General features: G+C 45.6%; 1 protein-coding gene across 4 annotated transcripts in view; it reads right to left on the bottom strand.

Moving 5' to 3' along the window:
- Positions 1 to 1,762: 1,762 nt before the first annotated feature.
- The window catches only part of LOC147020851 (protein c-Fos-like), a 99,388-nt gene continuing 88,055 nt past the window's right edge, over positions 1,763 to 13,095 (bottom strand). For 2 of the 4 annotated variants that reach the window (XM_085896536.1, XM_085896534.1), the window contains exons 2-4: positions 7,236 to 7,466; positions 3,711 to 3,818; positions 1,763 to 3,096 (exon numbers count right to left, since the gene is read on the bottom strand). In XM_085896536.1, coding sequence (XP_085752662.1) covers positions 2,749 to 3,096; positions 3,711 to 3,818; positions 7,236 to 7,466 — 687 coding nt within the window. In that variant the 3' untranslated portion in view covers positions 1,763 to 2,748. Of the gene's footprint in view, positions 3,097 to 3,364; positions 3,444 to 3,710; positions 3,819 to 7,235; positions 7,467 to 7,876; positions 7,986 to 13,095 lie in introns of those variants that run through there. The other 2 variants (XM_085896535.1, XM_085896537.1) reach the window with 2 other exon arrangements.

The raw sequence follows: 13,095 nt of genomic DNA, 5'->3' as shown, positions 1-13,095 counted from the left end.
GGGGGGGATGTATTGAGCTCTAGTTCCGCAATGTGGGGAGTGGGGGTTAGTTAGGTGGAGCGTTGGGTATGTGAGGAGAGGGGGATGGTTATGTAGGTGGAGGGTTTAGGTACATGGGAGGTTGGTTATGTGAGGGGAGGGATTAAGTAGGTGTAAGGTTAGGTACGTGAGGGGGTTGGGTACATGAGGAGAGGGGGTTAGGGAGGTGTAGGGTTGGGTATGTGAGGGGGTTGGGTATGTGTAGGGGGATTGGGTATGTGGAGGGTTGGGTATGTGGAGGGTTGGGTACATGAGGAGGGGGGAGGGTTGGGTATTTGAGTGGGGAGTAGTCGTAGGTAGGTGGAGGGTGGGGTTGGGAAGGTGTGGGCAGGGGTTTTGATGAGTGTTGGGAAGTTTGGGGTGGAGGACTGGTAGGCGAGGTGAGTTCAAAACAGAATATCTGTGTACGTAATAAATTAATGGGTGCTGAGGGGAGGGTGACGGAGGGGAAAACAGCATGAGGGGAGGGTGATGGAAGGCAATGTGAGGGGAGGGTGATGGAAGGCAATGTGAGGGGAGGGTGATGGAAGGCAATGTGAGGGGAGGGTCCGTCAGGACATAACCATCATCCAGAAATGTATGGAGATAACCACCATCCAGGTATAACCACTCTCCAGGTATATTAAGGTCAGGCAGTGAGGGGAGGGTCTATTTTGGAAATAACCACCATCTAGAAACGTACGGAGATAACCATCATCCTGATACATGTCGAGATGAGCACCATCCGGGCATAACCACGGTCCAGATACGTTCGGAGACTGAGAGAGAGCGACGGGAAGGGGGAGAGTGGAGGGGAGGAGATTCTGGCAGATGTGACATCCAGTTTAAGGGCACACACATTGATGATGACCCTGGTTGTGAAACACCAGGGTGACAGTTAATAGCTCGGTCGGGATTCGAACCCAGGCTAGACGGTTTAGAAAGAGCATGCATACCTCTCTGTCTGTTTGTGTACAGGATATCTCAAAAAGTTGTGGATGGATCCGGATGAAATTTGGTGGACATGTTGGGTGTGTGATAAGGATGAACTGTTTAGATTTTCGTGAAGATCCAGATCTGGATTCGACTACTAGAATTTTAAAAGTGATTTCACCGTTGAGAGATCGGGCTAAACCAATATATAGCACGATATCTCAAAAAGTTGTGGACAGATTCGGACAAAACTTGGTTGGTAGGTTGACCACAGAACACAGGGCCATCGCAGGCGAGTGGTCCCTGAACATTGTCGAAGTCTATCGATATATAGTATTAAGTGACGGTGCAAATATTGCAGTGCTTGCCAAGTGGCTAAAGCCCCCCAACAAAATGGTTGATAAGGAATGGCATGCGATTAGCAATCACCGAACTGTCATACTAAACATACACCCCCCGGAAATGCTCGAAATATTGACAAATAAACGACGTTTCAGCAGTTGGAAGTGCTGCCAAGTTCAATTCTGAAGCTTACATTTTGTAACTCGGCTTAGTTTAAGAGATTCTCAAGGTTATGGTGGTTTAACGTCTATTAAATGGCCATGCACACACAGATGCCTCACCGTGCCCGTGAAACACCAAGATGACAGATTGGAGCTGGGTCGGGATTCGGACCCAGGCCCGACCCTACAGAAGTGAGTGCGCACACCTCCAAATCTGGGCTTGCGGGATAATTAAGACTCCTATGGTAAAATAAATAAAATAATAACTATCACTACTGTGTTAGAGTTCATTTTGAATGAAGCAATTGATAATACAAAATAAATAAATAATTCACCGTTTACACTTTTAATTTGGAAATAAGACAATTCACAAACTGTGACTCCATGTATCTTTGTCTCATGAGACACGTTCAAGCAACAAGCCAAACTTTTTTGTTTTCAATTGTTAAAACACTGCACAGCATAATACATCCACAAAAGGACAAGGGTCAGTCAAACAGAAGGCAAAGCGTACACATCGTCACCATCAGCAAAATCGAAGTACACATGGAAGCCTACCTACATCGTGGTGTAATGGAGAGCCAAGTAAGGGAATAGATAGCTCATGGAAATCTCCATTTTGCACGTTTTAACGTTTAAGGAAGCTTCGTTGTCGGAACAGAAATGAGAGGAATAGTCCGAAGAACATTTTCTCAGTATCAATTGGGCGTCTGCTCTTGGCACCAATAATTAATGATTTATACTCTTATCTCGAAAATAAAAGGACGTACAAATTGTCATAAGATTTACAAAAATAAAATCCCAAACAACCAAACCACAATCATCTTCCCCACGTTACAGAAAACAAAGCTATGGAGGTCAAGCGTATGCCTGCTCCAAACATAAACACCACGGTGCCATGCACAGCATCGAATCGAGAGATATTCGTTGTCCACAAAGGGAACAATTGGCTCTGTCGTTTGGGTAGAGAGCAGCTCCGGTTGCTGCGATCAGCCATCATGCCACCAACAATCGGCTGGTTTGACTCGAATAAAATGACGGTTCATCTACCTACGAGACGTCTTACCACTGCGAGTCGTACACGATGCATCGACTGCATTCACGAAATGATGGAACTGGCGTTCAATTATCACGCATCAAATGGCCCTGAGGCCAGGCAGCAAGGCCGCAAGAGGGCAAACATTCTATGAGCAAGGGCCACCGCGACTGCCTCTCGCATCGACTGGCCAGGACATCGTGTTCCTCTCTCGCACGAGAGATGGAAGTAAATTTGCAAAACCGCTGAATGTTAAACTCAGAGGGCCAGGAGGGAAGGTGACGTGAGCCTTGCTGCAGTCGATACCTCCACAACATTCTTGCTCCATGGAACTTCCTCCAAAAGCGATGAACCTTCAAACAGCTCCGCACTCATAAAGTAAGAGCTGCTCGGAGCAGTCGCTATCTCTTCTGCTGCTCCATGCCATGGTGTGCCGTCAGGGGGTCCTTCGGCCCAGAGACAAAATCCCGACGTCAGCGACTCTGGAAAAGCTTCGCAAACGGCTTGATGTGTGGCGAGGATGAACTCGAGGCGTTCCTTCTCGGCCTTTATGTGGTCCAACTCCACCCGAAGTTCTGCACCCACTTCTTCCAACCGCTCTGCCTCCTGTTGGTACATTCCCAGCAAACCATGCATGTGAGTACGTTTGAGTTCCCTTTAACGTCGTCATCACAAGACACTCTTGGCCCATCCGGTGCAAGCGCTGCATGTGCAATATAGTTTGGCAGTGACTGATTCATCTCATTCAAGCATCTCTGTGCAGCTCATACTGGATCACTCCATTTGCACAAAATTAAGTGCCAGGTTGTATACTTCAATGCATATTTAAGAAAATTCAACGAGTGCAGCAGCCCTATGGTATACTTGTATATACCTGGCAGCTGCCGGCGCGTCCCGGGCGATGCGGACATCATTCGGACGGCCTTCTGCAGGCTGCCAGCACACAGCAGGGCCTCACCCAGAGTGGCCGAAGAGAACAAAGAACAAAATAAGCCATCGCTTCGTACATTGCTTTGGTGAGCAAACCAAGTTCAACGCATGCGTGGCTCATTATGATGAGATGATGATGATGATGATGTAGAAAGGCACAAACACAATGTGAGTGGGCTAATGAAGGATTGCAAGAATGGATAACAATGTATGAAGGGCACAATGATTTGATGGATTGCAGGAAGTGATATTCATGATGTTTACTGGATCAAATAAAGAGCAGAACATACGGCTTGAAGGTGTTCTGTGAGCTGCTGCCTCCGGTTCCGACAGCGCGCTGCAGCCTGCTTGTTGCGCTCCCGGCGCAAGCGCCGTTTCTCTGCTTCATCGGGGGAGAGCTGTTGGGATACACAGGATGGTGATGTGTGACGAGGTGCAATGGAGGGAGATGAGAAGAACGTCAGGTCAGGTATGGGAGCATGTGCCAGAACAGCGCGTCGCTGCGTCCACTTTCCGCCGGTACTCCAGGGGCCTCCGTCTGGCCATCCCCCAAAAAACTTAAGAGTCCTCCGATGACTGACCGAGCCCAATTTCCTTTTTCCCACCCTTTCCAGTTTCAGACTCATCACGAGTCGTGTCAGCTCAGTTATAATTAAACATGCGCCAGTGGGGATTCATCTCATTAACAATGTGGGATTATTAAAAAAAAAAAAAAAAAAACTTGCACAGTACGAGTATGTTACGACCAAAGTATAAATGTAGAGTTAACATGAATGTGGGGGGAATAATATATATCAAGTAATATCGATACGATGACGATCAACATGGAAGTTATACATCAACCTTGGTATAGTGACATCATTATCCATGAAGAACAACATCTGTTCCCTAACAATGGAACTTCAACGCAACAGGAAGCCATTTGACCCATCACAGCCTGTACTATTGCAAGCCTATGATTGTTTGTCCGTGTTTGACATTTTTTTTTTTTTTAAATGCCGAGCGTCAAACAAGTAAGAAGCACGTACCATTTTTAACCCGATGCACACGAACTAAAATGCTGGGTTAAGCAATTGCTTCATCTGTCGAGGGCGTTAACACAACAAGCATGAAGAACCTAATGTAATGTGTTTAATAAGGTGGTGGGTAAGCTACCGTGTCAACTGCAGTAAAAGCCTGGTGTTGGCTCAGTGGTTAATGCGCTGTCACACCTTGACGATTTAGCCAGCAATGACAACGTATAAAAATGTATGTAAAACGTTGGCATACGCTGAAATTCTGATGTTTTTTTTTTTAAGTTTTGGTCGTATTCATAACGTGTTGGTCGTATGCATAACATATTAGTAACGGGCACAGAACGTTTCGTTGTCTTATAGATAACTTGTATCAACGAATGCTTAGCCTGTTGTCGGCATTCACAACCTATGCCCAACGATAGTTTAACTTCAGCATAGCGCGCTGCACGTATCGCCGACGAACTCGTGGCGTAGCCTGTTAAAAACCTGCCGCTCGCCGATTTAAATCATAACCGCCTGAAAATTGAAAGTGTCAACCACGCAGTCACACCTTGACGATTTAGCCAGCGTATGCCGAACTATGAAAAATTTGCCGAACCAAGCTGGCACACGTCGAATACGTTATGTGTAAGTTGTGTATACGTTAAGAGCACGCTGAAAAACGATGAAGTACGCTGTCATATTTCGTGGTACGTCTCGTACGTCGAGAAATTTCAAGCATGCTGCAAATTTTACGACGTACTCGCCGTATGGCTCACACGTTCCGCTACGCTGGGAATAAGTTGTAGGGACGATATGCGATCGTTGACACAAGTTCCTTGTAAGTTACTCATAAGTCGAAACACGTCGAGGTAATGTTTAGCATACCCGAAACTTATTTTCTCCGTCAAGGCACATTTTCTTTTTTTTCTCCTTGGCTCCGTGAAGGCACGTGACGAAATATCTGAAGTTGTTGTTTTTTTGTTTTTTGTTGTTGGTTTTTTGGGTTTTTTTTGTCTATCACGAATTTTAAAATATATTCGGACATTTGCTTTTAAGTTTCGACGTCGACGTGACAATATCCTCAAACAGAAAATATTCACAGAGGAGGAACTAAGAATAAGACATGAGCAAACTGAAGAGGCAATCGGACGTGACGGCACGTGACGAAATATCGGAAGTTATTGTTGTTTTTTTTTTTTAAATGCTGCCAATACGCCATTATACGGTAGCTGTAAATTCGAAACACGTTCAGTAAGTTCTGTGGTCGTCCGGAAGACGTCAATCAAATTCGTCTACATACGACAATATGCGTTGGAGGTACGTTACACATAAGTTCAAAGCACGTTACTCATAGGTTATAAATAGGTTTTGGGTACGCTAATCATTACCTCGACGTGTTTCTACTTATGAGTAACTTACAAGTAACGTGCCTCGACGTGCGTCAACGATCGTGTAAACGTGCCTACAACACGTTACTCATAGGTTATAAATAAGTTTTGGGTACGCTAATCATTACCTCGACGTGTTTCAACTTATGAGTAACTTACAAGGAACGTGCCTCGACGTGCGTCAACGATCGTGTAAACGTGCCTACAACACGTTACTCATAGGTTATAAATAGGTTTTGGGTACGCTAATCATTACCTCGACGTGTTTCGACTTATGAGTAACTTACAAGTGACGTGCGTCAACGATCGCATAAGGTGCCTACAATTTATGGCCAGCGTAGCGGAACGTGTGAGTCATACGCTGGCATTTGTCGTAAAATTTCAAGCATGCTAAAATTTGAGGACAACCGCAAAGTACAACGATGAAAGCCAGCGTACTACGACGAATGGCAGTGTTTTTCAGCGTGCTCTTAACGTATACAAACTTACCCATAACGTATTCGACGTGTGCCAGCGTTTTAGACAAATTTTTCATGTCGGCATACGCTGGCTAAATCGTCAAGGTGTGACAGCACCTTGAGGGTGGTGGCTTGGGATCCTAGGGTCCTGAGTTCAAGCCCTGTTGGCCGCCGAATTAAAATACACGGGGAGGTTGACTCAGCCTGTCATCCTTCCGAGGTCGGCAAAATGAGCACCAGTGAACTGGTAAAGGGGACACTGCATCAGCGGCATAGCCGCGTCCCAACCAATGATGCAACCAACAGCCACAGGCTGCACTCGATAGAGAGAGAACTGCAGTAAAACGTGGAATTTATTTATTTATACACCTTTTAAAGCGAATTATATATTTAAGCACTAGAACACAAATCACCTTCATCATACTGCCGAGAAACATGTTATCTATCGACATTGAGCATGAATGGTCATGATATGTGAGAGGGACAGTATCAGGATGAAGACTATGCCAATATGGCTACGTACGATGCCGACTTACACCGTGTTCTATGGTGATCCATAAAGCCTCATCTCCTAAACTGCGACTCATCATAGTCTGTGTGTACTGGTAGAGGGGCACTGCATCAGCGACACAGTCGTGCCCCAAGAAATGATAGCTACCCCGGCAGCTAAGCTGCCATACGACCACCACCACCATCGTAGTCTTATTACAGTGAACAAGGGTGGGTAGTGTACAAGACTACTTCAGTAGCATTAAACTACCAGATGTTTTTTTAACCTTCTTTAAAACCACTAGATCATGATGTCATTGAAGTAGGACTTGAACACTGTGCGGGGTATCGTGTTCTATAAACTCTCCAGTTAAAGTCTTTGGTACGACTCGGCCGGGATTCGAACCAATGACCTCCCAGACTTGGAGCAGATCCTCTAACCATTATAACCATTACGCCACAGTGTGCCAAGTACAAGTCACCTTCAGATCATCGTTCCGACGCCTCCTTCCGCCCAAGGGCCGAGGTGTACGAATCCCGTTCGGGACCCTTGGGGGAGATCTGGTCACGACTCGTCCAGATTCCACAGGCGGCTCCGTGGCCGCCATTGTGCAGGCTTTGACGATCCATTGGAGTTCGTCATTCGAAGCGATGTCTGTGATGGTGGGTGCGGTTTCCAACCCCTGCGAGATGCATCCATCCGACCCAAAGCTCTGCAATAGACACAGGATCTCATCAAGTCATTGGACGTTCTTCCTTAACAGTTTCATTCAATGTGTACACTCTTTATTGTAGTCACAGGATGATTGCACACTTCCCCTTAAGGGGTTGTTGTTCTTCAAGTGACATCTGATGCACAACTCGGGGTTAACGAGGATTTCCGAACGAAAGGAGTTTATTCGGTTGGAACTGCAGGGTGAAGTTAATCCTGTTGCTGCACTTGTGTTCCACTGTCACTGGGAAGGCCATCCTCGGTTCGTAGGATGTGCACATTCATCCACCCAACTCCCTCCCTATCAAATGTCACGTGGTGTAGCGACACATGAAAGGGATGGAACAGGACACACGTTTTGAGAACCCATCACACGGACACCATGGTACAATACGAAGGTAGCACTCCAACCTTCAAAGATGTCGTCGGATGGACGGCGTCACCTGGACGTTGATCAAGGTGTGATAACTGCCACGGGAAGCAACAAGCTGACGTTTCAGGTCGGAGTAAAATAGCTCAAGATCCTCATTCTCACCCCACGTACATCCTGACCCCGCTCTGACGCATGCGACTCTGAGTCACACCCACTGTGTCGTCCCGTCTCATGATGCTGCTCCGACGACGGGTTGATGCCTGAAACATCAGGTTCTCCTTGCTTCCCACGGTGGTTAGCATACCTCAATCAATGTCCTGTTGAGTTCATCCATCGTTCTACCTGTCCGCTGCGATAGATAGACATTAGTCTTCACCGGCAAGACTAGGTCTTCATTTTATCTACTTCTACATGTTTCGTCTGTGTTTGATCCCCGACCCGACTGCAGGACAAGCTCTCTGATTGGTGTTCGCAGTTGGAGGGCATTGAATCGCATAGTGCACAGTCCTTGGGAAGGGCTTTGTACTCTGTCCTCTCCAATAGAATGAAGAACCAGTCTTGATGGTGAAAGGTAGTGTGTCCGCTCTGTGAGAATGAAGAACCACTCTTGATGGTGAAAGGTAGTGTGTCCACTCCAATAGAATGAAGAACCAGTCTTGATGGTGAAAGGTAGTGTGTCCGCTCTGTGAGAATGAAGAACCACTCTTGATGGTGAAAGGTAGTGTGTCCACTCCAATAGAATGAAGAACCAGTCTTGATGGTGAAAGGTAGTGTGTCCACTCCAATAGAATGAAGAACCACTCTTGATGGTGAAAGGTAGTGTGTCCACTCCAATAGAATGAAGAACCACTCTTGATGGTGAAAGGTAGTGTGTCCACTCCAATAGAATAAAGAACCACTCTTGATGGTGAAAGGTAGTGTGTCCGCTCTGTGAGAATGAAGAACCAGTATTGAGGGTGAAAGGTAGTGTGTCCACTCCAATAGAATGAAGAACCAGTCTTGATGGTGAAAGGTAGTGTGTCCGCTATGTGAGAATAAAGAACCACTCTTGATGGTGAAAGGTAGTGTGTCCGCTCTGTGAGAATGAAGAACCAGTCTTGATGGTGAAAGGTAGTGTGTCCGCTCCAATAGAATGAAGAACCAGTCTTGATGGTGAAAGGTAGTGTGTCCACTCCAATAGAATGAAGAACCACTCTTGATGGTGAAAGGTAGTGTGTCCGCTCTGTGAGAATGAAGAACCACTCTTGATGGTGAAAGGTAGTGTGTCCGCTCCAATAGAATGAAGAACCACTCTTGATGGTGAAAGGTAGTGTGTCCGCTCTGTGAGAATGAAGAACCAGTCTTGATGGTGAAAGGTAGTGTGTCCGCTCTGTGAGAATGAAGAACCAGTCTTGATGGTGAAAGGTAGTGTGTCCGCTCTGTGAGAATGAAGAACCAGTCTTGATGGTGAAAGGTAGTGTGTCCGCTCTGTGAGAATAAAGAACCAGTCTTGATGGTGAAAGGTAGTGTGTCCGCTCTGTGAGAATGAAGAACCAGTCTTGATGGTGAAAGGTAGTGTGTCCGCTATGTGAGAATAAAGAACCACTCTTGATGGTGAAAGGTAGTGTGTCCGCTCTGTGAGAATAAAGAACCAGTCTTGATGGTGAAAGGTAGTGTGTCCGCTCTGTGAGAATAAAGAACCAGTCTTGATGGTGAAAGGTAGTGTGTCCGCTCTGTGAGAATGAAGAACCAGTCTTGATGGTGAAAGGTAGTGTGTCCGCTATGTGAGAATAAAGAACCACTCTTGATGGTGAAAGGTAGTGTGTCCGCTCTGTGAGAATAAAGAACCAGTCTTGATGGTGAAAGGTAGTGTGTCCGCTATATGAGAATAAAGAACCCCTCTTGATGGTGAAAGGTAGTGTGTCCGCTCTGTGAGAATGAAGAACCAGTCTTGATGGTGAAAGGTAGTGTGTCCGCTCCAATAGAATGAAGAACCAGTCTTGATGGTGAAAGGTAGTGTGTCCGCTCTGTGAGAATAAAGAACCACTCTTGATGGTGAAAGGTAGTGTGTCCGCTCCAATAGAATGAAGAACCAGTCTTGATGGTGAAAGGTAGTGTGTCCGCTCTGTGAGAATAAAGAACCACTCTTGATGGTGAAAGGTAGTGTGTCCGCTCTGTGAGAATGAAGAACCAGTCTTGATGGTGAAAGGTAGTGTGTCCGCTCTGTGAGAATGAAGAACCAGTCTTGATGGTGAAAGGTAGTGTGTCCGCTCTGTGACAATAAAGAACCACTCTTGATGGTGAAAGGTAGTGTGTCCGCTCTGTGAGAATGAAGAACCAGTCTTGATGGTGAAAGGTAGTGTGTCCACTCTGTGACAATAAAGAACCAGTCTTGATGGTGAAAGGCAGTGTGTCCGCTCTGTGAGAATGAAGAAGCAGTCTTGATGGTGAAAGGTAGTGTGTCCACTCCAATAGAATAAAGAACCACTCTTGATGGTGAAAGGTAGTGTGTCCACTCCAATAGAATAAAGAACCAGTATTGAGGGTGAAAGGTAGTGTGTCCACTCCAATAGAATGAAGAACCAGTCTTGATGGTGAAAGGTAGTGTGTCCGCTCTGTGAGAATAAAGAACCAGTCTTGATGGTGAAAGGTAGTGTGTCCGCTATGTGAGAATAAAGAACCAGTCTTGATGGTGAAAGGTAGTGTGTCCGCTATGTGAGAATGAAGAACCAGTCTTGATGGTGAAAGGTAGTGTGTCCGCTATGTGAGAATAAAGAACCACTCTTGATGGTGAAAGGTCGTGTGTCCACTCCAATAGAATGAAGAACCAGTATTGATGGTGAAAGGTAGTGTGTCCACTCCAATAGAATGAAGAACCAGTCTTGATGGTGAAAGGTAGTGTGTCCGCTATGTGAGAATAAAGAACCAGTCTTGATGGTGAAAGGTAGTGTGTCCGCTCTGTGAGAATAAAGAACCAGTCTTGATGGTGAAAGGTAGTGTGTCCGCTCTGTGAGAATAAAGAACCACTCTTGATGGTGAAAGGTCGTGTGTCCGCTCTGTGAGAATAAAGAACCACTCTTGATGGTGAAAGGTCGTGTGTCCACTCCAATAGAATAAAGAACCAGTCTTGATGGTGAAAGGTAGTGTGTCCGCTCTGTGAGAATGAAGAACCAGTCTTGATGGTGAAAGGTAGTGTGTCCGCTCTGTGACAATAAAGAACCAGTCTTGATGGTGAAAGGTAGTGTGTCCGCTCTGTGAGAATGAAGAAGCAGTCTTGATGGTGAAAGGTAGTGTGTCCACTCCAATAGAATAAAGAACCACTCTTGATGGTGAAAGGTAGTGTGTCCACTCCAATAGAATAAAGAACCAGTATTGAGGGTGAAAGGTAGTGTGTCCACTCCAATAGAATGAAGAACCAGTCTTGATGGTGAAAGGTAGTGTGTCCGCTCTGTGAGAATAAAGAACCAGTCTTGATGGTGAAAGGTAGTGTGTCCGCTCTGTGAGAATAAAGAACCAGTCTTGATGGTGAAAGGTAGTGTGTCCGCTATGTGAGAATAAAGAACCAGTCTTGATGGTGAAAGGTAGTGTGTCCGCTATGTGAGAATGAAGAACCAGTCTTGATGGTGAAAGGTAGTGTGTCCGCTATGTGAGAATAAAGAACCACTCTTGATGGTGAAAGGTCGTGTGTCCACTCCAATAGAATGAAGAACCAGTATTGATGGTGAAAGGTAGTGTGTCCACTCCAATAGAATGAAGAACCAGTCTTGATGGTGAAAGGTAGTGTGTCCGCTATGTGAGAATAAAGAACCAGTCTTGATGGTGAAAGGTAGTGTGTCCGCTCTGTGAGAATAAAGAACCAGTCTTGATGGTGAAAGGTAGTGTGTCCGCTATGTGAGAATAAAGAACCACTCTTGATGGTGAAAGGTCGTGTGTCCACTCCAATAGAATAAAGAACCAGTATTGAGGGTGAAAGGTAGTGTGTCCGCTCCAATAGAATAAAGAACCAGTATTGAGGGTGAAAGGTAGTGTGTCCGCTCCAATAGAATAAAGAACCAGTCTTGATGGTGAAAGGTAGTGTGTCCACTCTGTGAGAATAAAGAACCAGTCTTGATGGTGAAAGGTCGTGTGTCTGCTATGTGAGAATAAAGAACCAGTCTTGATGGTGAAAGGTAGTGTGTCCACTCTGTGAGAATAAAGAACCAGTCTTGATGGTGAAAGGTAGTGTGTCCGCTCTGTGAGAATAAAGAACCACTCTTGATGGTGAAAGGTCGTGTGTCCACTCCAATAGAATAAAGAACCAGTCTTGATGGTGAAAGGTAGTGTGTCCGCTCTGTGAGAATAAAGAACCACTCTTGATGGTGAAAGGTCGTGTGTCCGCTCTGTGAGAATAAAGAACCACTCTTGATGGTGAAAGGTCGTGTGTCCACTCCAATAGAATAAAGAACCAGTCTTGATGGTGAAAGGTAGTGTGTCCGCTCTGTGAGAATGAAGAACCAGTCTTGATGGTGAAAGGTAGTGTGTCCGCTCTGTGACAATAAAGAACCAGTCTTGATGGTGAAAGGTAGTGTGTCCGCTCTGTGAGAATGAAGAAGCAGTCTTGATGGTGAAAGGTAGTGTGTCCACTCCAATAGAATAAAGAACCACTCTTGATGGTGAAAGGTAGTGTGTCCACTCCAATAGAATAAAGAACCAGTATTGAGGGTGAAAGGTAGTGTGTCCACTCCAATAGAATGAAGAACCAGTCTTGATGGTGAAAGGTAGTGTGTCCGCTCTGTGAGAATAAAGAACCAGTCTTGATGGTGAAAGGTAGTGTGTCCGCTCTGTGAGAATAAAGAACCAGTCTTGATGGTGAAAGGTAGTGTGTCCGCTATGTGAGAATAAAGAACCAGTCTTGATGGTGAAAGGTAGTGTGTCCGCTATGTGAGAATGAAGAACCAGTCTTGATGGTGAAAGGTAGTGTGTCCGCTATGTGAGAATAAAGAACCACTCTTGATGGTGAAAGGTCGTGTGTCCACTCCAATAGAATGAAGAACCAGTATTGATGGTGAAAGGTAGTGTGTCCACTCCAATAGAATGAAGAACCAGTCTTGATGGTGAAAGGTAGTGTGTCCGCTATGTGAGAATAAAGAACCAGTCTTGATGGTGAAAGGTAGTGTGTCCGCTCTGTGAGAATAAAGAACCAGTCTTGATGGTGAAAGGTAGTGTGTCCGCTATGTGAGAATAAAGAACCACTCTTGATGGTGAAAGGTCGTGTGTCCACTCCAATAGAATAAAGAAC

This window comes from Eptatretus burgeri, chromosome 9 (genome assembly GCF_056783735.1).
Source record: "Eptatretus burgeri isolate ZD-2024b chromosome 9, Ebu_testis_v1, whole genome shotgun sequence".
Lineage (NCBI taxonomy): Eukaryota > Metazoa > Chordata > Myxini > Myxiniformes > Myxinidae > Eptatretus > Eptatretus burgeri.
This window is presented reverse-complemented; position numbering and strand designations above follow the sequence as displayed.